Here is a 24753-nt window from a genome sequence, read left to right as displayed (position 1 = left end):
TGTGAAGGCTCCTTGCAAACAGCATTCTAGTGTGACCCACAGGCCTGGCGTGTGTGTTGGGGCCCTGTGGGATTATGGGAGCAGTTACACTTGCTCAGCACTGACTATGTATCACGTGCTCTGTGGTTTGCTGGGTGCTTATAGGGCATGTCCTCGCCCCGCCCTCACAATAGTCTCGGGAAGAATGGATCTGGGATTTCTGTGGGCAGCTCCGTGTGTGTCCATGTGGCCTCCATGAGGCCTGGGACCCCCAGGTGAAGACCGATGGGTGTGGGGCAGGGAAGGATCCCTTGTCCATGTACTCTGTCAGACCCCCCAGCCTCATCCTCCGGTCAGACTCAGAGCTCCCCACTGTCTGTTCCCTCTAGTTCACCCCAGAGCAGATCATAGGGAAGGATGTCCGGCTCCTGCGCGTTAAGAAGGTACGTGGGCACGTGGAGGCGAGGTGGGCCGCCACCGTTCTCTGCCCCAGCCCTCTCCCATCTTGGTGCCCTGCTCCTCCGACTCTGGAGAGGACTCCTGGGTGACTCCTCAGATCCCCACCCTTTCCTTTCTCCCTCAGGGATGTCCCCTTCTGTGGTGGGACCACACATCCTGATGGCACTGTCATTGGCCCCATGAATTCTCCAGCCATCTTTGTAGCCCTGTCAAGAGGCTCCTGGTTACCCAGGTGTCCACAGTTTGGCTCTCGAAGACCTGTTTTTCTCCAAACAGGAGGGATCCTTAGATCTGGCCCTGGAAGGCGGTGTGGACTCCCCGATCGGGAAGGTGGTCGTCTCAGCTGTGTACGAGGGGGGAGCTGCTGAGCGGCATGGTGAGTGGGGACAAGCCATGCCCCAGTTTGGGGATGGTGCGGTGATTGTACAGGGTCCCAGGAAAGCACACGGCTGCCCACTCGGAGTGCACCGACTGTTGCCCAAGAATTCCCCCATCTGGATCCACCCTTCCATCTATTGAGTCCCACACATTGCCCGTGGGCATATGATGGTGCCAGGACTATGGGCATACAGCCAACCAGACCCCACCCTGCCTTCCGGGGCTCCCCATTTAGTGGAGAAAACATGCTCAGAATTGCCAGATTCAGGCCAGAACAGCGCAGTCTGCTAAGAGCTGACAAGAGGACTGGGGGTATGGAGGAAAACTGTGGGACCCTCAGGGGCCCCAACCCACCAAGGGAAAGGGGGCCCCCGGGAAGGCTCCTTACAAGCACCATACCTGAGCTGAGCCTTAAAAGATAAGTCAATATTAGCCTCATGATGGTGGGAAAGAACTTTCCAGGAAGAGGGCACAGCACATGTAAAGGCAGGAGAGAAAGCATCCAAGCCTTCCCTGTCCTCTTAATAAGGGTCAACATCTGTCAAGAACTGACCATGTGCCGGATGTGATTCTAAGTACGTGCACCTCTCTGTGTCTAAAGTGTTCACGTGTATTATTAACTCACTTAATCCTTACGACAGCACCAAAAGTAGTGCTGTTATACCTCTCATCTTACAGCTTAGGAAACTGAGGCACAGAAAGGTAAAATGCTTGTTCAAGGACCAGCTGCTAAGTGGTGGAAGCAGGACTGGCCCCCAAGCAGTTTGGTCATTTTGCTCTACTCTTGCCTTAAGCCCGCTCACCTGCCCGAGAGTGTCCAAGACTCACCATTACCAATTTCTTCTTCCAAAGTCAGGAACCTTTTCAGTAGCTTTGGGTCTTTCGTGAAGGAGTCAGTGGCCTCGAAGGAGGAGCCTTGGGCCCCTCACCCTTCCAGGCCCGAGCGGGAATCCCATGGTCAGGTCCTTCCTGGGCAGCGCTAGGCTGCGGTCGGGAGAATGGCAGGTGGGTGAGCACCTGAGGCAGGAGGCGGAGTGACAGGAAAGTCACCTGGTTCTGTGGGTTACAAAGGCGAGTCCAGCTCGGACACCATGGCCTTGGTGAGCTCAGGCCTGCCTCTCACAGCCACACCTTGAGCTGTCATTTCAGCTGTGGAGGGGGCCCCACTCAGCTAGGCAGCTGCCATGGCCCAAGGCTGCCCTCCCGGCCCACACCGTCCTCTGCCTCTGTCCTCACTTCGGGGCCAATTGAGAGAAAGACAGCTGTCTGCTGTATCTGGCAGGGAAAGAGGACCGGAATAAATGGGTGACTTTTCCGGGACCCTCCTCTCCTTACAAAGCCCCAGCCCAACCACTGCCATATTGCTTCTGAGGCTCCATCTGGAATTTGTACAACAGGAAAGAGTGAAAGTCACCTCACCCCAGGCCCACTTGCCAGAGGAAGCTGCTGTCTACAGGCTGGCCCCACGCTGCTTTGGACACACCAGCAGCTGGCGACATTTTCCCCAGGAGCACATGTGCCACACCATCCTCAGTATCATACGCTATATTCCTACAGCCTTCTTGCCTGCGAGACTTCTGGGTGATCTATTTCAACACAATCCAGAGAATGTGCTGTGGACACCAGAACTAAAAAAAAGTCCTTAAAAAACATTTCTTTAAAGATTGTGAAGTTGAAGATGTATGAGAAACTATGCACAATCTACCCACTTCTTGGAGAGCCATAATACATAATTAGCATATTCAAGGCTCTGACAAGTTCTGCAGTGAGTAACTGCTTAGCTTATAACTCAGCTTTTCCCAAATTTATTAAACTACAGGTCATCTTATCCAGGAAGACCTTTAACATCATTCACTTATTCGAGAAATATATAGAGTTCCTATTCTGTGCTAGGTATTACGTCAAGTGCTGTGGATATAGTGGTCAACCAAAGAGACAGCCCCTGACCTCACGGAGCTGACAGTCTGGTGGGAGGGACCATCAGTCAACAAATAGATATATAACCACAAATTGTGACAACGCTCTGCAGGAAGAGACTGGGATGCTTTGAGAGAACAATAGGAAAGACCTGCTCGGGACTGCGTGCAGGTCAGAGCAGTCCTCCCTGAAGAGGAGATGTTTCACCTCAGCCCTAGAAGCAGAGAAGACAGAGGGGGAGCAAGTGTCCCAGGTGGAACAACATGAGAAGACTCTGGGGTAGCAAAGAGCTTGGCCTGGTCAGGGGCCTGACGCACACTGGCAGGGCTGGAGCACAGACAGGGACAGCTCACAGAACTAGCTCGTGTTTCTGATAACCTCGTGGGTAATGCAGGCCTGCCTCCCTCTGTAATAGCAAAGGCTAGGGTAACAATGGTTCCTCAGTGGTGTCCACATTCTACTGAGCGGGGGTGAGGGAGTGTGGGCAGGCTGCGTAGGAAGCGCTCTTTGAGTAAATTGGTGGATTGTATCCCCTTGTGCCTTCTGAGCCCATCAGAAGCTGGGAGTCAGGCTCCTTCTGCAGCCCTACAGTGACCTCCTGTCCCCCGCCTTTGCCAAGTCCTGGGCCAGGCACACGCCACATACGGCCCAGCTGACCAGTCCTCCTCATCTTGTAGGTGGCATTGTGAAAGGGGATGAGGTCATGGCGATCAATGGCAAGATCGTGACGGACTACACGCTGGCTGAGGCTGAGGCCACACTGCAGAAGGCCTGGAGTCAGGGGGTAAGAGGAAACCCCCTCCCTGCCTTCCTCCCCTTCCTGCCTGCCTTAAACCCTGGCCTCTGTAGCCAGAGCTTACAGTCAGGATGCCCCATCCCAGGGTGGGTATCCAGGGGCCAGGACATTCTTGGGTGACATCCACATAACCCATCCAGCCAATGGTCTCAATATGACATGATGGGATTCAGAAAAATAAATGTCAGTTCCCACCTTGAGTCCAAAGAGCAAGTGGCACAAATACAGACTCCAGAAGACCAGGTATGGCAGCCCATGCAAATAAAAGACTTCAGGTCTTCTCTAAGTGCACACTGATCAAGAATCAAAAATGCTTGGGGCTACTGGAAAGCATTAACAGAAGTAGAGTGCCCAAAATGGAGGAGGGTCTGGTGGTAGTCTGATCTGTACTCATTAGCCACAACACATAATCAAGTCAAGGCCACCACACATAATCTTCCAGGCTGTGCACTGTGCAATCCGAAGGGATGCCCTCCTACAGATTACGGTGTGGATGGTGCCCTCTTGTGTTGTGCAGTGCACAACCTGTGCAACTGTATGCAGGCAGCCGAGCCTGAGGTATTAAGTTCAGAGCCGAGCAAGCCGACCAGATGGGCCTGGGACCCACATGAAGGGATGTGGAGAAGAGAAGACTCACGGGTAACAAACATGATAACTGTCTTTGATTATCTGAAGGGCTGCATTAGGGTAGAGGGAGCAGGAGTGTTCTCTGTGTTTCTTGAGGGCAGAACTAGATTGGATGGAAGGAGCCCTGCGGAGAGATTTCAGTGCAATGTTAGGAGTTACTGCATGGTAGAGGGACCCAGTGATATATCACATACTTTTTATTGGATACACCCAAGCCAAGGGTGGACAATGATGGATAAGCCAAAGATGGCAATGATGCCAGTGAGGGGATTTAAGTGTTAGGGTCAGAAAGCTAAGCCTAAAGTTCCCTGATTGGATGTGCATCAGAGTGACCTCGGGATCTTGTTAAAAGTACTGTTTCCCAGGACCTACCCGAAATCTCCAGGGGCCAAGTCTATGAGTCTAGAGTTTTAAGAAATCCCCCAGGTGATTCTGAGGTTGCTGCCTGGCCCGTCCACAGATCAACATTTGGGAACTTAGTGTCCTTCGAGGGTCTGTAAATCTTGGCCTCTATGGTGTGAAGCCCCAGAGACTGAAAGCTTCCCCAGACCATGGGTCTGCACAATGAGGCCCATCCCCATCAGAAGGACCTCCAGCCCCTCCAGGGCCCACCCCCACCATGGGAAGAAGGCCCCAGCCAGCTGATCCTGAGCCATGGTGCCCAGGAATAGGAATGGAATGTCAAGGGAAGACATACCACCAATCCCTTAGCGTGCCCCAGAGTCACAGGGCTTCTTCCCACAGGACTGGATCGACCTTGTTGTTGCCGTCTGCCCCCCGAAGGAGTACGACGATGAGCTGTAAGTGTTTCAGCACCTGGCCCTCTGCTTCCTCTTTCTCCTCCTCCAGAATCTTGGCCACCTTCTCCCAGTCCACCCTCAGCCTTCATCCAGCCTGAAGGACTGGTCTGAGCACACATCTTCTAATAGTCATCGATCCTAAAAAGCTCCCAGGCTAGAGAGAGCCTAGAACTAAGTCACTGTGTCACAGTGTCAGCATCGTCAGAGCTGCCTCCAAGGCTGTCTTGTGCAGATTCTTCTTTACATATGAAAAACAGGCCCAGAGATAGTCAAGGTCCCAGACCTAGAAAACTGTGAAGTTGGGACAGACTCAGGATTTCTGATTTTCCACTCAGGACTTCATCCCCCACACCATCATCAGCTAGTTTAAAGATTTCCATGTCTTTTACTGTCTAGTGGTTCTTCCCGATACATGACCGCATTCCCTCGCGCTGTGTCCCTGAGCAGCCAGGACCACAGGATTTGGCCCCATCCCGCAGGATCTCCAGGGAGCTTGGGCCAATCTCCATCTTGCTCTACGATGCCCTGTATGTCTGTCTATCCATGTATCTGATTCGTTCCTGTCTCTGTGTCTATATGGGTCTATCTCATTGTGTCTTTCTTCTCTCCATCTCTGTCTCTCCTTTCTCTCTCTCCCTCTCCTGCATCTTTTGCATCAATCTCTCTCTCCTATCTTCCCCTCTCTCCTTCCTGCTCTCCCCCTTCTCTCTTAACCTCTCCTTTTCTTGCTTCCTTGATACCTGGCCTGAGTCCGTGCTAGTCTTTGTTACTGTGTGTCCATTTCTCTCCTCTCTCTCTCTCTCTGTGTGCCTCTCTGGTGTCTAGTCTCCATCCTCTTCACCTTCCTACCACCCGCCCATGTATTCCTCAGCCCCTGCTTGCGTGTCGTGGCTGAGCTGGCTTTCCTTCCTCTGCCCAGCACGGGCTGAGTTCTGTGCACATCTAGGAGAAATCAAGGTCTTATAGGAACTAATTCTGGACCCAGGGCCTAGGCAGGACCCGGAGCAGGAGGCAAGTGCAGGGAAAGGTCTGATGGAGCTCTGCCTGGAAATAACCAAGCCCTGTTTTGTGTTTCCCGCTCTGCTCTGCGTATGTAGCTCTTCTCTTCCCTCCACTGCAGCCGAAAGCCCCCAGCCGGTCCGAAAGGTCCTTGAAGACCGTGCTCCCGTGCCCAGACACAGGCTCCTCCTGCAGCTGGAGCCCGGCAGCCCCCCACGGTGAATAGGCAGGCAGGCTGCAGGGCCCTGTCTGTCCACACTGCGTGCAGTGGCCGTCTGCTGCCCATGCTGGCGGGTTCTTTGGACTGGCGTCTGGAGGGCTGTACAAGGCACCATCCCTGAAGTGCCATCCAGGCCTGCTATGAGCCAACCTGGAATTTTGTCCAACTCAAAGACTGTCTTGCTCAGAGAAGGCAAGCAGAGCCCAGTCTGTAGCATGCTCGGGACCCGGGTATCCTAATGGCCCTTGAGACCTGCCAGGGGTCCCCTGCGGCACCCACAGGAGCAGGATGGGAACAGTGAGCCCCACTCTCTGCTGGGCACAGACAGTGCCTCAAACCAGGCATGATGGCCTGGGTGAGCCCAAGGGAGTACAGCCTGGATTCCCCCCCAGAGGTATCCTCAGCAAAATGTGCCTCCCTTCCCTGGGAACACCACCCCCTGGGAGCCCCTGCACCACCGGGCCCCGATGCTTGGGCAGAGCCAGGGCAATTCAGGCTGGTCCAAAGAACCAGGGTTGGCCTCTCAGAGCTGTTCATGTCCTGTTGTGACTTGTCATGGCTTGAGCCCGGCTTGGACCAAACTGTCCTCTGTGCCTTCTCTCTCCCTCGGCTCCAGCTCCCTTAACGGTGTCCTCTGGGGGACACTGTGGAGCCCAGTTTGGAGCTGTGTTTCCCGCTCTGTGACAGAGCTGTGCTCATGGACAGAGCTGGCAGGTAGCCATGGACTGGTGTTTGGTGTGGCCTGAGGCCCACAGCTGGCAGTATCTGGGGCCAACCCAAGCCTGGACTTGTTGACTTTTCTGTTACAAGTTTCTCAAAACATTAGGGCCTCACGCTCCCAAGACAGTTGGCCTGCTATGCCATGGCTCCTGGGATGGCCTCAATGGCCCTGTGTTTTCTGCTACTTGTCATGTGTTCTTCATGAGGGACCCCAGCCCCCCTGCCTTCTGGTCCCCTCCTAGCTTATCCCACGTATCTCTCCTGCTCGCCCTGGCCTCCTGTGTGTTGTGTGGCTGCTTGGCACCCACCTGGTGCCTCCAGGGAAGGTGCTCCCTGGGGCGAGTGTGTACCCACAAGGCCTGCACCCCCCCTGCTCTGTTTCCTCTTCCCCACAGGACCTTCTTCTAAAGTCCAGAGGGAGAAACCAGATTCGCCCTGAGAAGCCACTGAGCCCTGGACCCACCCTCCTGAACACAAAGCCTGGAACCAGCCTTGAGAGAGGCCAGCGTGCAGGCACCCTGAAAGCCTACAGCCTACACCCCCGGATTTCGACTCCCATTGGCCCTGAAGTAGGGCTGCGTGAGGAACACCACAGGCCACTCCTCTGAAGGTCACCACGGAGGGAGGAAGCAGCAGTTTTGAAGAGGGCCCCTGGGATCCAGACTCTCATTTCTTTCTTCCAGTTCTGTGAATTTGGTCTCTCCCAGCCCTAGATCTCAAGAAGTCAAGGGAATTCTCAAGAAGTCAAGGGAATTCTCAAGAAATCAAGAGTCTCCCTTGATTTCTAACAGGACCTGATTCCTGGGACTCTCTCCCCCTCCCTCTCCTCTCGCTCCTGCTAATTGCTGCCACAAACTTGCCTCCGAACCATTAACAAAATAAACTGCTTTCATTTCCAGCTTCCGGGAGTGCGTGTGGATTAGGGCAGCAGATGCAAGACTCTCAAATTAAAAACATGCAGTCTTGGCCCTTATCAAGTGGGAAACAGGACCCAGTGCTAGCATCTGGGTGCAACATGAAAGACACGATGAAATGGCCATGGCTGGCTTGGGGCAGGGGGCTGGGGCCACAGGAGATGGCCTGGGCTGGGCTTTGTGTCTTCTCAGAGAAAGATGGCAGGAAATGAAGCCATGCGATAGGGACTTTGCTCAATTCCAGAAAGCACAGTTGAAGGCAGGAGCCCCAGAGGATTACCTCTAAGCACAGGATACCCCAGATTCACTCAGGGGCAGCATGACCACAGCTGCTTCTCCTGAGGTCACCAAGACAGGATGGGAGGGAGGGAGGTGCATGAAATTCCGTCTGGTGGGACCTCATGGAAAGAAGCTAGGGCCTGAGGCAGGAGGGTATAACTCCAAGGGGCTGGCATGAGGTAAGTCAAGGCCCTCCCGGTTACAGGGCCCAGGGATGCTCTCAGGCTGTCTCCCGGGAAGAGGGGTCATCAGAGGAGGGGCCTCGTGGAACTCCAAGACTAAGAGACATGGCATCCTGGGTCTCCTAAGACTTGGAAGTGGAAGGTGGTTCTGATTCAAGGTGTCTTAGAAGAATGGGTCTCTCAGCTGAGGCCTCCTGTCTCTGCCACCCCTTCCTGTGTCCTCAGAGCTCAGCCTGAGCTGGCTCAGTGTCCATTTCCCAACTCCAAATTCCCCAGGCAAAATCTGAGTGGGCGGTCCTGGCCACGGACCAGTCCTAGGTCCAATCAGCTGAGGCTGGGCAGGTGGCGGGTCATGTCCCACCCAACATGGCTGCTTAGGCAGCCAGGACTGTGGGCATCGAGTCGTGCTCAATGGGAGGGGCAGAGAGAGAAAGAGAAAGAGAGAAACTGCTGGACTCTTTGATCTCAGTGGAGACAAAGCCACAATGACCTTCTAGTAGCCGGCTCTCAGAGACAGCAACCACACCGAGAAATTCTCTGTGTTTTCTTACATAGCTCCTAACCTGGTTCCGGAGATGATTCTAAAATGTAGGTGAAAGGAGGGAGCTCATATTCACTGACACCTGCCACATACAGGGACTGGGCTGGACCCTGGTGCCTGCCATCTCAAACCGCGATGACTGGAATTGGTGCATGGCGCCCCAAGAGCCTGGTGGTAAGAGCCAACACTGAGACAGCACTGACCGCATGCCAGCTACTGTTCTAAGCACTAAGCTCATCTACTCCCCTTCACTCTATGAGGAAGGTACCACTGCTATCACCAACTCCATTTTATTACGAGAAGCCTGAAGTAGAAAGAGGTGAAGTGACTTTTGCTAGGTCACGTGTGAGGAAGCAGTGGAACCAGCATTTAAAGCCCAGGCACTCTGGCTCCAGGGACCACACCCTTCTCCATGGGAGCCCGTGTGGGCAGGGCCCCCCTCACTGGAACGTCTCAAGTTCTAGACCGTTGGCAGAACAACTCTCCCCACAGTTGAAGAACAAATAGTGTTCTGCTGTTCAGTGATGGTTCCCTCCTCTTGTGACCTGCAAATACCGCTGCTGAAGCTGTGGGCTTGTGGGTGCCTGGAACCTCACCAGGTCCGATTCATCTCCGCTATTTTTAGTTATTGGCACCTCACAGTGAATGCGTTTATCAGTGCTTATCAAGACTTGGTGAGTGACACGATCAAGAAGGCTCAGAGCCCCTGGCTAGAGAAGAAGGCCAGGAAGGTGTGCCCCTGGGCGGGGCAGGAAGAGAGAACCAAGGGAAGCTGGGGACTTGGATGACAGAAGTCCTGAGGCATCCGTTTGTCTAGAGCTGGCGGGGAGTGGGGGCTGCAATGGGTTCCAGCTTCCTTTTCTCTGAGGCCTGACTCCCTCTCATCTATCATCAAGGAAATCAGTTCTCATGTATTGAAAAGTTTGTTCCATGTTGAATCCAAAGTCCAGAGCTCTCCCCAGCAGACACTGGCATTAACGAGGTAAGAAGTGGGACGGTCCAGAGAATGTGCACAGAGGTGGGGGCCTCAAGCAGCTCCTGACCATCTGTGGGGGCCATGAGGAGCACTGCTGAAGCCAGAGTCCACCGAGGGGACTGGGCCAGGCATGAGAATCGACGTCAGTGCTGAGACTAAAAAACCCATCCATTCCAAGCACCGCCCATTCCCTTCCACGCGCACGGCCTTCGTTACTACTTCAATCCCGGGGCTCTGGCCAGCCAGCCAGGCAGCCACTAACGACTGATCGGATCCGGTCCACAAGGTGAACCCCATTTGCCACCTTGGAATCTAACCCCTATCGTTGGGTATTTGGGGAAATTGAGGCCAAGGGAGCAGTGACTTATCCAGGGTCCCCCTAAGTTGGTGGCAGAGCTGCCATTTCTACCGCACCATGCAGTGGGAAAAAAACTGAAAAGGCTGGGAATTCAAGGATGCCTTCTGACTCTGGACTTCTGGCATTTTATCCATCTTATTGAAGCTGCTTCCCACAGCGAGTCCCTGGGGATGCTGAGCGGCTTTGAGCCTCTCACCTCTGCATCTGGAAGTCAGAGTAAAAGGGCCAAGTTTACAGCCTCTGTGCTTCCAAGACACCCCCCTTTGGGCCTGTGCAGGGCTGGAAAGCGGGTTTTCACCCATTCCAGCCGAATTCCCCAGGCTGAGATTTGGATAAGAATCTGTTTCCAGAGCTAAAACCCTTTTCTTCTCCTGTCCCTGGTATGACCCTTCCCCGCTCCCTGGGGCCCCGGCTGGCCATGCCTCTGTGAGAACTGGAGGGAGCAGGAGTGACCCCTGGGAAAGGCAGGTGGGGCTGGCATAGGGAGAGGGCAGAGGGCCAGAGAGCCTGACATAGCTGCCCTCCTAGGACCTAGGGTTTGTAGCCTAGGGGCCTACACACTGGCCTTGGGAGGAGTAAGATAGCTACTAACTTCTAGATGTTTGCTATGTGTCAAGCACTGTGCTGAGCCCTAAGTGTGTAGTGACATTTAATCATTATAAGACATTACTGGGGCGCCTGCGTGGCTCAGTCAGTTAAGCGTCTAGCTCTTGATTTTGGCTCAGGTCACGAGGTCATGATCTCAGGGTTGTGAGATCGAGCCCCGTGTCGGGCTCCGGGCTAAGCAGTCTGCTAAAAATTCTCTTTCTGCCCCTCCCCCTGCTTACACTCGCTCACTCTCTCTCTCAGATAAATAAATAAATAAAATCTTAAAAAAAAAAAAGACATTACTAAAAGGTAGACAATCTTCACTGAAGACATTGAGGCAGCAAGACTTAGACCATAAATGGCGGAGCTTACGGACTTGTCTGCAGAAGCCTGGACCACTAACCACCGTGCTGTCCCACCCGATGAGAAAAAAAGGACATACAGAAGACGATTTCAGGAGCATTAGGCAAAACTCCAGCCAGAAAATCATTCCTCTCTGCCTCTATCTTCTCCCTGTTTCACTGTGTCCCTCACACCACAGAGTGACCCAGCCAAAACCTGGCTCTCCTTCAGACTCTGCGCTGCTCTCCACGCTGTCCTCCGGACAAAGTCCAAACTCCTCTGCCTGGCATTCACGTCCTATGTTACCTGACAGTGTTTCCACTCCAGCCTTTTGCCCATCACTTCTTTCACTGCAGCCACACTGAACTCCGGATTCCCGGGCTTCCACGCTCTATCACTGCTCCATGTCTTTGCACGTGTTCACTCCACCCTGGCCTCCTCGTGCCCACGAACTTCTATGCATCCTTCAAGGCCCAGGTTGACTATAAAAGGAACTTTGGGTCTGGCATGGAAGGAGAGCTCAGTCAGTGTGTGCTCCTGCCTCCTCTTGAGATGGACCCTTTGGGTTATAAGTGATGGAAATCTAATTCAAGAGGACCACTTAAATGAAAAATCCAGGAGTACTTGCTGTCATGTCTGGCTGGACCGAATGTTTAAAGCAGTGACATCAGGAATCTCTTGGGCCATCTGTAATTGTCAGGGGTCTCCAGAGAAAGAGGGGGAGGTGGGAGGTAGAAAGAGAGATATAAGGAGGGAGATTTTTGAAGGAATTGGTGCACACGATTGTGGGGCTTGGCAAGTCCAAAATCTGCAGGGTAGACCAGCAGGCTGGAGACCCAGGAAAGGGTTGATGGTGCAGCTCAAGTCCCTAGGCAGTCTGAAGGCAGAATTCCCTCTTCCTCATGGATATTAGTCTTTCTCTATTAAGGTCTTCAACTGATTGGACAAGGCCTACCCACATTATGGAGGATAATCTTCTTTACACAAAATCTACTAATTTAAATGTTAATTTCATCTAAAAAATTCCCATACAGCAACATCCAGGCATATTTGACCAAATAACTGGGTGCTGTGACCTAACCAAATTGACTCATAAAATGACCCATCACGCCACCTCTTGTCTCTCCTCTCCTCTAGTTGGCTACATTCTCAGATGAGCTCTTCCCGTGTGATGCCAAGATGGCCTCCAGCATTCAAAACATATTCTTCAGCTCATACATCAGTAAGAAAAGCGTATGCTTATTCTAATAGTCTCAGCTAAATCTTGAGCTTTCACTCTGGTCAGCTTGACTTGGTGGTAAGGTCTTCCCTGACTGGCCAGGCCTGGGTCCCATGTCCACCCATGGAGTCCCACCAGCACCCCAGGCGCTGAGTGAAGCAGAGTGAATTCCGAAAGGAATATTGGGCTGCTGTTACAGAGGAAGGGGAAATAGCTCTGGGAAGGCACAGAGCAGTAGCCCCTAAGGCCTCCACCAGCTCCCTCTCTCCCTGTGATCTACTCCAGGAGAAGCATGTGATTCAAGAGGCCAGGACCCTCCCGTGATGTGAGGAACCCTCACCAGCTCCCAGCTGTCAGGCCTGGCTCCTTGGCCACCACCTGGGGACAAGAAATGGGGAAAAGAAGAGAGTGCTGTGACCACAGAACTCCTGAGGGCCAAGAAGCAGGAGTTCCAACCCTTGCTTCCCAAACGTCCGGAGAAGTGAGAGCTGTGTTATTTCAGCCTTACCTCCCTTTCTTCAACGATAAAAGGGATATAAATAGTACCTACTCCAAAAAGTGATAAGAATCAAAAGGAACATAGATAAGATGCTTAGAAACAGTTTTTAGATCCCAAATGAACGTAACGTTTTAAAAATCTGGCATAGACGCTGTAGAAGAGCAGCTTGGGGCCCGCGGCACCCCAAAGGTGGGGGCTCCCCAAAGGTGGGTTCTTTGTTCCTTACTCTGCTTCTGCGCCCCCCACACTTACAACCACAGCAGCTGGGAAGAACTGCCCCCCCAGGCATGTACATGCAGACAGTGCTCCATGCAACTTCCCTCTCTAGCGAAGCAGCACTGATCTCCCCAGCAGGCCCCCAGCTGAGTGTGTGTGTGTGTGTGTGTGTGTGTGTGTGCGCGTGCGTACAGGTTGGGTTTTCAATAGCCATCTTTATTCATTCTATCCTGAGTGTGCACATGAGGTACTCTATAACAGAGACCGATTTCCTATCAATTACCTTTCAGTAAATGAAAAGTCTGTTTGTGTCCCTTCCCCCTTCCCCTTGGTCCCAGACCTTACCCCAGGGTCACGTGATGAAAACCAGATGGAAAAATCTCCTACATGGGTGGTGGGTCACTCTATAGGCAAGGGATGGAAAGCAAGGGATTTTTTCCACTTATATACAGGAGAGGCAACCATCCCCTTGCCCTCCAGAAAAGGGAGGCGAGAAAAACTTTACTTCTTTGAGAAGCGATGGAAAGGATCGTAGATTCTCACCCTCCCCTTTTGGAATGTACACACCTAGGGAGATAGAGCTCTAGTCTTCTGGCATCTTAGGGGTTTAACCTAGGAACCCGGTCCTGGTTATAACCTTTTGGGCCTCTTGGGGAGATCAGAGAAGTTTCATTATCCTTTTTAAAAGTTGTGGTAAAATACACTTAACATACAATTTACCATCTTAGTCGTTTAAAGTGCACGGTTCAGGGGCGCCTGGGTGGCACAGCGGTTAAGCGTCTGCCTTCAGCTCAGGGCGCGATCCCTGCGTTCTGGGATCGAGCCCCACATCAGGCTCCTCCGCTAGGAGCCTGCTTCTTCCTCTCCCACTCCCCCTGCTTGTGTTCCCTCTCTCGCTGGCTGTCTCTATCTCTGTTGAATAAATAAATAAAATCTTAAAAAAAAAATAAAGTGCACGGTTCAATGATTCAGCACATACACATTATGGGGCAATCATTACCACTATCCACTTCCAGAACTCTTTCTGTCTGGCAGGGCTGAATCTCTGGGCCCATTAAACAACACCCCACTCTCTCCTCCCTTCAGCCCTTGGCAACCACAATTCTACTTTCCGTCTCTGTGAATTTCACTACCCTAGGTGCCTTGTATAAGTGGAATCCTACAGTATTAGTCTTTGATTTCACTTAGAATAATTTTCTCAAGGTTTACCCATGCTGTAGCATGTGTCAGCATGTCCTTCCTTTTTAAGGACACAATGCTCCATTGTGTGGGTATACTGCTGTGCTCACCTGTTCATCGTGATGGACACTTGAGTCGCTTCCACGTTTGGCTCCTGTGAATAACGCTGCTATGAACATTGGTGTCCATATGTCTGTCTGAGACTCCGCTTGCAATTACTTTGGACATACGCCCACAAGTGGAATTGCTGGGTACATCTTATTATCCTTTTGGATGAGAGCGATTATCTGGAAAAATGGCTACAGACCTAATTCTCGGGGTGTGTGAAAGGCAATGCACTTCCGGGGAAAGTGAAAACAAGAGCTCTCCATCTTGATCTCTTATACATTCGCAAGTATCAGGAGGGCAGGGCATTTCATAAGAGCACTGAGAAATTGAAGGAATTGTGTTTCCCCCCAGTCCACATGCTGGTCACAGGTGGGCAACCAACAGAGGTTCTCAGCTGGCGTCACGGACAAGCAAGGAAGGCAGTCACCTCAGAGGAAGCCGAGTTTCACCTCTCTGCCTGTGAGCTGCAGAGCTGGTCACTCTGCCCACAGGATCTTCTTCGGCAAAGGACGATCCCGAGACCAGAGAGTCAGTGCAGACTCCACTGTTCGGGCCTCATCATTCACTTGACAGATACCATGGAGCAAAATTCTGCCTGATGTGGCCCTAAACCCTCAGCACAGTCCAACAGACACCCCCTCCAGCAGCCACCTCAGGCCTGCAGTTGCTAACTCAGGGTGCACGGATGGATTTAGGGAGAGGTTATAAACCCCGGCATTTGAATCTCCTTTTGAAGAAATGATCCAAAGCTTTTATCAGGTTTTCAAATGTATCTCCGGCCCAAAAGAGATTAAACGCACTCTCATAAAAGGGTGACGGTGAAAACAAAAAACAAAAAACTTACTAGCAAGCTGTTAGGAACTCTCCAGAGATTGAACAGTGAGCTCGTTTGGTGTCAGCCCTGTACTCACTACTGTTATCTCCAGCAATGAGGAGGGCACCTAGCACACAGTATGTGCTCAGTAAAGATATACCAACAAATTAATGAAAAATCTGTCAAAAACAAAGAAAATGCACTTCAATGATGTAACGTAAGTCAATGGGAAAGTTGAGTCCAATTTATAGACATCAATTTTTCACTTAGCCGAGCAAGCACACAGCTGTTATGTCCATGGGTAAACATTACCACCGATTGATTCGTTCGCTCATTTGTCCACTCATTCATTCATTTATCAGATATTTATTGAGACTGAACAGCTGCTCTGTGCTAGAACCAAAGCTACATAAGACTCGGTCTCAGCTCTCAAGCAGCCCCCAGGCCTGTGGGGCAGACAGACCTTGAATGAACCCTCACAGCACTGGGTGGTAAAGGCAGCGACAGGGACTGTACAAAAGACCCAAGGGAGGGACATTGAAGTGGCCCAGCTTGGAGGAGGCTCAGGGAAGTCTTTAGCAAGGACGTAACACTTGAGCCCAGTGCTGAAAGCTGGGAAGCAGGTAGTCAGAGGGTGAGAGAACCTGTGTTTAGCTTCCTTTGCCCAGTGCTGGGCACACACAACAGGTGCTCCCTCACTGTGGGTTGTCAAATGAAGAGTGGCTCTCTGTAGGGGCTTAATCTATGTGGGGAGCTCCTTAGCTGAAAATCCCAGAGCGCTAGCAATCCAGTCCTCCTTGTTTTCCATGACGCTTCTCAATGTGCCCTATCCCCTGGATCACTCATGGCGTCTGTAAAGTCGTATTCCAGCCTCCCCACTTTACACACGGATATCCCTCCCCAGCCAGTCTCCCCTCTTCTTCACCTGTACAAGCTGGGCCACCCCTCAAGACCACCTTTCCCCCAAAGCTTCCAGGAGTCTACCTCTCCAAGGTCAGTCACCTTTCTTTTTTTTAATACATGCGTTCATCTTGTGTTTTCCAACCAGATTGTAGGCCCCTGAAGAGAGGGACAATCTGTTATTATTCTTTATCAGAAGACAAGGTGGTAGAGAGCAATGGTTCTCAAATGTTGCGTGCATCAGAATCACATAAGACTTGCCAAAATAGACGTCTAAACTCTACTTCCAGAATTTCAGATTTAGTAGATTTCTAACAAATTCCCAGGTGATGCTACTGGTCCAGGGACCACACTTTGAGAACCTCTGGTACGGGAAGCACACGGGTTCCAGACCCAACTGAACCCAAATTTCAATCTAGGCTATGCATCGCACTGGCTGTGTGAGCTGGGGCAAGTCCCTTAGCCTCTCTGGGCCTCAGTTTCCCAAGGACTCAATAATACTTTGCAGGGTTACAAGGGAACCCAGCTGGCAGCCAATGGATATCTAATAAATGTCTGCTAATTTACTGGCTAGTTGCCTCAGTTACAGACCTGAGCATCCATTCTTGAGCCAGGTTATTTCTCCTAATTAGGGGAGCAAGCAACACCTCAACACTCTCTCCCCAACCCTCTCCCGCCAAGGGCCTGACCAGCAGAAGAATTTGATTTGAATTCTCCAGCTCTGATGGAAAAGGTGATGCTTCTCTCCAAGCCGCGGGGCTCACTTTCCTTAAACAAAACTTCTCCAGACTCTCTCCTTTGCCCAAGCCCCAGATCACCCACATCATTCAATGATTACCTTCTCAAGGGCACACTTGATTATCCAAAAAGCTTAAAATGAAACATATTTACCAATTTGAATTTTTAATGTACTCATTTTAGCTAAAAATAGATTTTGACTATGTGGAGCTGAGGGGAGTACTTCAGCAATGTTTCCCTAGAGCACGTAAATGTTAGGTAGCGGCTGTGAGTCTGTCTCTCTTGTCCCCAACTCTCTGTCCCCCCTACCCGGCTTCCTCTCCAGGTCTCCGCTTGTTTGAATGGAGAGGTCTTGCACTGCCCAAGCACCAGAGAGAAGGGTCTTCTTCCCTCCTCTCTGACGGAATCGCGGTCACAGGCATGCCCCACACTTACTTCCAGTGATGAGCTGAGTTTCTCCTGCGCACAAGGAAGTCACCCATACATGTTAAATGCAGGCACAGGCTCAAGCAGCCAAGTCTAAATAAGGCCCGTGGACTGGCTGTGCAGACACCACTGCCAGACAAGTCCCCATGTGCTGACTCACAGCCCCTTCCAATTAGATCACTTTCAAAACCATTTTCCGTCTTGCTCGTTTACCCCACCCCTGCCCCCGACTCACTCATTTCTCAGCAGGATGCCCCAAGTAGGAACCGGGTTCGCTACCTAATTTGCTGGAGGTCCTTGTGCAAGTGGGTTTTCCTCTTTGCCTTATTCTCACCTGTGTAATGACAAATATACCACCTGCCTTAAGGGGAGATGACGATCAAGCCAGTTAATGCAATAAAGGGCTTGGCACTTTGTTCTGGCCCACTTAAGTTCTAGGTAGGAACTCAATCAATTATTAAAAATCAGTAAGTGTTGCAGAATTATTTACAATAGGGGCGCCTGGGTGGCACAGCGGTTAAGCGTCTGCCTTTGGCTCAGGGCGTGATCCCAGCGTTATGGGATCGAGCCCCACATCAGGCTCTTCTGCTGGGAGCCTGCTTCTTCCTCTCCCACTCCCCCTGCTTGTGTTCCCTCTCTCGCTGGCTGTCTCTGTCAAATAAATAAATAAAATCTTTAAAAAAAAAAAAAAGAATTATTTACAATAGCCAAGACATGGAAACAACCTAAGTGCCCATCAGCATATGAATAGATAAAGAAAATGTGGTCTATACACACAATGGAATATAAAAAGAAGGAAATCCTGCCCCTTGTGACAACCTGGATGAAACTTGAAGACATCAAACTAAATTAAATAAGTCAAAGAAAGGCAAGTACTGTATGACCTCACTTACACGTGGTATCTTAAAAAGCTGAATTCAGAAACAGAGAACACATGGGGGGTCCCCAGAGGTAGGGGATGGGGTGGGGGGTGGGGGAAGTGGGTGAAGGGGGTCAAAAGGTACAAACTGCCAGTTCTAAGAAAAATTAGTTTGGGAGATGTAACGTATAGCATAATGACTGTAGGTGACAATACTCTATTACATATCTGAAAGTTGCTGGGAGAGTAGGTCCTAAAAATTCTCATCACAAGGAAAAAAATTATAAATATGTGAGGTAATGGGTGTTAACTGAACCTATATAGTAATCATTTATATATATATGTATATATATATATAATCATTATGTTGTATCTTTAATGTATATGATGTTATATGTCAATTAAACCGCAATAAAACTGGGATGGGGGGAAGGGGGGAAGAAATCAGTGTCTTGGGATCTGCTGATCTGAAAATGGAAGAGCCTGCCATGGGGGGTAGTGTGCTAGGCTTTCTCACACATGTGATCCACGAGGGGGGATTATTCTTCCTCCTTACAGTTGAGGGTCAGGGAGGATGGCTTGCCTCTGCTCAGGCCTGGTCAGGGGTAAGCTGGGACCTGAACTTCCCCAGCACGGAGTCCGGGTCCAGGAGCCGCTGCTCAGGGGACAGGAGCTGAGATCTTTCTGGGGGGAGGGGAGGAAGCTACAACAGTTTGTCCAGCGGCACCCACCTCACCTGGCCTCAGCCCCAGCTCTGGCAGGGCCCTCAGGCCCAGGCAGCTGAAGCCTGCTGTGCCTGCCAGGGGCACCTGTCAGAGGGCCAGCCTGTGCCAGAAAGAGGCCTCCATTTTGTTTGAACCCAGACGAAGGTTGTGCGCAGGGTGGCCTCGGGTGGGGACAGGAGCAGGCCAGCACACCTTATGGGGTCCCTGTGCGGCTCACATGCAGTCATTCCCGTTTGTCGTTAATGGAAGTTGACCAAAGCAAATCTCTGCAGGGTCATTTGTGTGCCCCCTTCACCCACAGGAAGAGGCCCCAGTCCACAGGGCCCCGGGCTCTCAAGTCCTCCCATTCGATGCCAGTGACTGATGCTATGACGGGGCCGTTCCTCTGGTCTCTAACACAGAGAAAAGGCAGAATGTGCAGATGGGCAGGGAGGACTCCCCAAAGGTCAGTCCTTTGGGGTCTGCACTCCCTCCTCAGGAGATAAATTCTCAGGGACAGAAGAATCCTCAGGAGCCCCAGCATCCCTTTGGGAAGTGGTTAACAGCACACTCTTTGGAGCCGAGCATAACTGGATTTGAATCCTTTCTCTACCAATTCCCAGCTATGTGATCTTGGGGGAAAATCTTCCGAGCCTCCGTTTTCTCTGCTAATGGTAACTGCTGGCAGTTACTCTGTGATTTAAAACAGGTGAAGTGTGTGGCAATTACTACGCATTCTCAACAAATGTTGGTGAAACAAAAGGGAGACAATCTTATTCTCTTTCCCTATTCCCCCTGCCCCCGACGCCATCTGTCCGGAAAGACAGCAGGTTTGAGGATGGTCAGCAGTTTAGGAAGGGAAATGAGGCATGCCTGAGAAACGCTGAGTGTGTATGCAAGCTGCAGGCAAATGCTGAATTGTTCTGGAAGAAATGAGGAGCATGTTTTTTCGGAAAGGCTGTGTGAAAGAAAGGAAGAGGAGACATAAGATGTACAAAAGCGACCAGACCTTTGAGGGTAAAGAAATGATGGAATTTCACTAAGTTCCTTCTGTGAGGCATGAGAATCATGTCTTTCCCTCTCCCCATGGAGAGTCCAGTAAAGCCTCCACTTCTACTCGTGCGTTGGGGAGCTGGGCCTTTTCGGGGTTGCAATGAGAGAGTAAGTTTGACTCCAAGTGGCCTCAAGGATATAGAGTAACCAGGCCATGCGTGGACTCACCCTTCTGGGTTAAGCTACTATACTGAGCGTGATCCTGGACCAAACCTTCAGTGGGCAAGAACAAGAACTTGATTGAATTTCTATTTCAAGCCCCCGCTCCACCAGGCGGGCAGAAAATGTTAACATGGGGCTTTCTTGAAGTTTCTTCCACACCTCCCCAGTTATGTGGTGCCAAGAGACTTGGGGAGGCTCCATCCAGTTTCTGCAGCAAACACCCATGCCAGTACAGCTGAGGTTCCAAGGCCTCTGTCACTCAGGTGGCCCGGCCCTGGGGCAAGGGAACTTCTCTTCAAAATAGTCCTGGTGTGGATTTTCTGGCACAACCTACACACAGCCTTTCCCTTGCTGGGTACCTTCCCCACCTCCTGCCCTGCCCAGTACACACAGGCACAGCAGGCAGGCAGGGAGAGTGGGCACAGGTTTGTTCTCGAGAACTCCCTCCCCTTCCCTCCTCTTGACAATAGAGCAGGGTGTAGACCGAAAAGGGAACATGAACTTTCCCTTCCAGGTTCCAGCCATCACAGTTTGTCTATAATTCAATTCTTTCTTTTTAGTGATTTTACAGTCTTCTAAGCTCCCCCTGGACACAGGCTTTGACACAGCAATCGTCTGCTTTCCACTTGGCCCCAGTTTCACAGTCACCTGCCTGAAGTGGGGGGGGGGGCGGCTAGTGGAGAAGGCATCTTCTCGGGTCTATACAGATACGCCGACTTTATTCTCCATACTTGTTGCATAGTATGGATGATACCATAATTTTTGTTTTTGTTTGTTTTTAATCAGCTCACTGTTGATTGGGGTTATTAAAAGGGTTAATTTCTTGAACTACCACCCCACTCTATTATGTCACCGTTATCATCCTGATGACCCCCTCTGCCATGGTCACTGACACACCTGGCTAGCCAGATAAAGACAGAGCACAGGAGCACCTGGGTGGCTCAGTCAGTTAAGCCCCCAACTTTTGATTTCCGCTCAGGTCAGGATTTCAGGGTCCTGGGATCAAGCCCCACCTCAGGCTCCAATCTCAGCCTGGAATCTGTTGTCTCCCTCTCCTTCTGCCCCTCCCCCTGCTCTCTCTCTCTCAAATAAATAAATAAATCTAAAAAAAAAAAAAAAAAAAAAGGCAGAGCACTAAAGCCTGAACAACATGGGGCCAGAAGGGAGTTTTTCTGAAGGTTTGCTCCAACCCTTTCCCTGCACAAAGGAAGGGAGGAGCCCTGCCTGCGGCCACACCCACCCAGTAGACTCGTGGGCGCAAGAATCCAGGTCTCTGAGAGCCATCCCAGGTTTTCCATGTTGCCGGAGGAAGGCTGAGAATTCTCAAAGGGGGAATACCTTTGCTTGGAGCTAGCTTTTGGTGCCTGCCCCTCTTCTGGTCCCCTGCATCAGAAGCATGCTGGCTTGTCCAAAGTGGGAAAGCATGAGACCCAGCGCCTCCCCACAGAGACACGTGTAGCTCTGTGTCTCCTGTTGTAGAAATAAATGGTTTCATGCTACACAGGCTGCTCCGTATCTATGCCTTGGACATCTTTCCATGTCAGGATATATAACCCTACTTTATTCTCCGTCCTATCTCATTATTCCACAGTATGGATATTACCGTGTTTTTTGTTGGGTTTGTTTTAACCAGCCCACTACTGATGAACATTTGAATTGTTTCCAAGATTATAATACGTGCTACAGCAGAAGTCCTTCCATGCCTCCTTGTGCACCTGACTCCACACTTTCCAAAATAACTCTAGCACCCACATGGTGGGCAGTGTAATGAGTATCCTCTCTATAAAGCTAGGTATAGGAATGTTGGAATTTGGTCACAGTCACATGGCAGGTTTGCACTAGAGATAGCAAACATGGTGCTCCCTCCAGTCTCCAGACCTCACACTCTTAGTCCCAGCTGATGGTCCCTTAAGTCCTTTACACGTGGGTCCAGCTTGGGCTGAACCTGGCCTTTTGTTTATGTCAAATGTCCTGGAAGAGCAAAGTGCGTGGGTTGGGCCAAGCTGAATGTCAAGGAAAGGAGACACCATTAGATGAGCTGCAGTGACTAAGGGTGTCCCAGGTGTGGGCCCCCAGAGAATGAAGTGCCTGGACTATCTTCCTGGTTTACAAGGCATATTGATACCTCGGATTTCATTTCACTCCTCTGGGGTGTGTATGATTATCTTCCTCATTTAGGAAGGAGGAACTTGATGCCCAGAATAATAACTTGTCCCACATCACACAAACTCGTAGTGGTAGAGCCAGGATTGGGGACTTTTCTTTTAAAATACATAGATTATCACCACTAGGAGGAAAAATAGCATTCCTGAAAGTGTGAAAACTGAAATTGCTGCTACAAAAATAAAATGGCAGCCTCGCGGAAAGTCTGAAGAAAAAACTTGGAACAACAACAAAACTTAAAAAGAAAAATCGTATTAGGGGACCGTGGGCACATCCTCTCATCTCTCTGAGCCGCGGTCGTCTCGTTCTTACAGAAAGAGGATGGATGGTAAGAACAGTGGTACCTACTCGGCGGCGGTGGCTCTCGCACCCCGCGCTCTGCTCCGCGGCCGCAGCCGGTTCCGTTTCTGAGCGCCCCCTGCAGACTTGCCTTCGAACATACATATTTCATGGGGCTATAATCACAGCAAACACACAATTTTGTTTCCTCGTTTTTCACCTGACATTATCTCATAACTTTTTCCCACTTGTCTACACGGATTCAGCAATCACCTTTGCAGAGGCTGTATCACCCAGATGGATTAACTCCCGCCGCTGGTGCTGGACAATTCACTGCCGCCACGTTTTCACTATTTTGGCGGATACTGGAGGAAACATCTTGCGGCTTCAAAGACATTCCGGAGTCAGAGACTAAAAGAGGCCTTCGGACCCTGAGCTCCGCTCTCCCCAGGCTGTTCACCCAACCCCACCTGTCCTTTGCCAGAGTGCCTGGTTCTGCTCTCCCCTCTCCCAGAACCTGAGGCAGAGCTGAGACCTTGCCTGACAGCATCCTGTAAAGGCTAGGAGCCTCAAAGCAGCCTCAGAACAGGCTCTGAGAAGCTCCTAGGGAAATGGGCAGAAAAGAGCTTCCCTTGGTGTCCCCCTATCCCTCCTGAGAACATGTGTATTTATTCTCTATATCCCTAACTCAAGGCATTCTTCTAAAATCCCGTTTTCCCTTCTTTCTTCGGATGTAAACTTTTTTTTCTTGGCCAGGGACCTGTGAGAATGTCTCCAAAGGTGTAAGAGTTCATTACATTATCTTTATAATTCCATCAGGTCCTTCCACTCCTCAATCCTGTTGGTATCAGATTAAGAATACAGCTGAGGGTGGTGTTCTCTTTTTCCACCCCTCCTGGCTGCCTCCCATTGCTTTTCCTGGATTTAATTCCCTAAGTGCCTCTTTTTCAGCCTTGGGAAGGGACCCATTCTACCCATTCAGCTGGAATGGGTCGCTGGAATGTTCGAATGTATTAGAGGCATGCCTGAGGGAATTGGGTGGGGGGTGAAAGAGGGGATCTGAGGAGTTGTGTTCAGTTATGCTTCCCCACTTGTTGGCGGTGAGACCTTGAATCAGTCAGGTAACCTCCCTGAGCCTCGACTGCCTCATCAGAAATACGGGAGAAATTAAAACCTGTACTTAGCGGGAGTGTTGAGAGATCCCCTTTGTGAAAGCGCTGGATACACCGCAAAGCACCTATGAGCGCTCCGCGCGTGGGACCACTTTTGAAAAATATGCCAAGTGTTCCCCAAGGGAATGATCTTCACTGCTTTTCTTATCCATGTGGGGTGAGGGCTTGCTCCACTCTGCCCGCACTAGGACCCTCTGATCTAACGACACCCACCCTCGCCAAGCCAAGGGGAGCCCACTTCTCCGCCCCGAGGCAGTGAGCTCGCCCTCCAGATCGGGACCCACTCGGACCCTCCTGTCTTCTGTCCACCGCCTCCCACGCAGACTCGAGCATGCCCACCCACCCAGTCTGCCTTCCGTCTCTCCTCCAGCACACGCGCTCAGCGGGGCACTCAAAGCACCCCCAAGCACAGCTGGGCGCGCGGGCCGCCACAGCTGGAACGAGGGGGCCCGGCGCGGCCCTGCCCCTCCGGCTCCCGGCCGCCCCCCCCCCCCCCCGGTCCGGGCAGGTAGTGGAGCGAGGGCGGGGTGTGGGGGGAGCGGGAGCGCCGGCGGGGCGGGGCGGGGCCGCGGGGGTGGGGCGGGGGCCTGACTGCCGGGCCTGGCGCCGAGCGGCGAGGGACAGAGGCGCGGGAGGCGCGTGGAGCCAGCCGCAGCCGCAGCCGCAGCCGCAGCCCGAGCCCGCGCCCGCGCCCGCGCCGCCATGCCCTTGGCCTTCTGCGGCAGCGAGAACCACTCGGCCGCCTACCGGGTGGACCAGGGCGTCCTCAACAACGGTTGCTTCGTGGACGCGCTCAACGTGGTGCCGCACGTCTTCCTGCTCTTCATCACTTTCCCCATCCTCTTCATCGGTGAGCGCGCCGGGAGCGGGGGAGGAGGGGAGGGCACAGGCGGGGAGGGAGGAGGAAGAGGAGGCGCCGCGCGCCGCCCTGCTCGCTGTCCCCCTCCGGCCCCGCGACCGCCGCTCGCCTCCCTCCCGGGGTCCCCTGCTCTGTGTTCTACCCCGCGGTCCCCGCACTCGCACCCCCGCCCATCCCCTCACCCCGAGGTGCCCCCGAACCCACACCAAACACAGCGGACGCTCCGGACCCAGGGAACCCGCAAGTTTTCTACCGCAGAGCCAAAGCTGAAATGGAGAACCGGAAAAGGGCAGGTTTCTGCAGGCGCTGGAAAGGTCGGGAGGGTCTC

General features: G+C 51.9%; 2 protein-coding genes across 3 annotated transcripts in view; both read left to right on the top strand.

Annotated features, from left to right (window-relative positions):
* The window catches only part of USH1C (USH1 protein network component harmonin), a 45708-nt gene extending 37922 nt beyond the window's left edge, over nt 1-7786 (top strand). For both annotated transcript variants that reach the window (XM_057317086.1, XM_057317085.1), the window contains 5 exons: nt 369-422; nt 715-814; nt 3411-3517; nt 4901-4956; nt 7291-7786. In XM_057317086.1, the coding sequence (XP_057173069.1) occupies nt 369-422; nt 715-814; nt 3411-3517; nt 4901-4956; nt 7291-7303 (330 nt within the window). In that variant the 3' untranslated portion in view covers nt 7304-7786. The remainder of the gene's footprint in view (nt 1-368; nt 423-714; nt 815-3410; nt 3518-4900; nt 4957-7290) is intronic.
* A 16482-nt stretch (nt 7787-24268) lies between these two features.
* The window catches only part of ABCC8 (ATP binding cassette subfamily C member 8), a 73237-nt gene continuing 72752 nt past the window's right edge, over nt 24269-24753 (top strand). The window contains exon 1 of the mRNA XM_044379811.2: nt 24269-24416. Coding sequence (XP_044235746.1) covers nt 24269-24416 — 148 coding nt within the window. The remainder of the gene's footprint in view (nt 24417-24753) is intronic.

This window comes from Ursus arctos, unplaced genomic scaffold (genome assembly GCF_023065955.2).
Source record: "Ursus arctos isolate Adak ecotype North America unplaced genomic scaffold, UrsArc2.0 scaffold_23, whole genome shotgun sequence".
NCBI classification, from domain to species: Eukaryota; Metazoa; Chordata; class Mammalia; order Carnivora; family Ursidae; genus Ursus; species Ursus arctos.
This window is presented reverse-complemented; position numbering and strand designations above follow the sequence as displayed.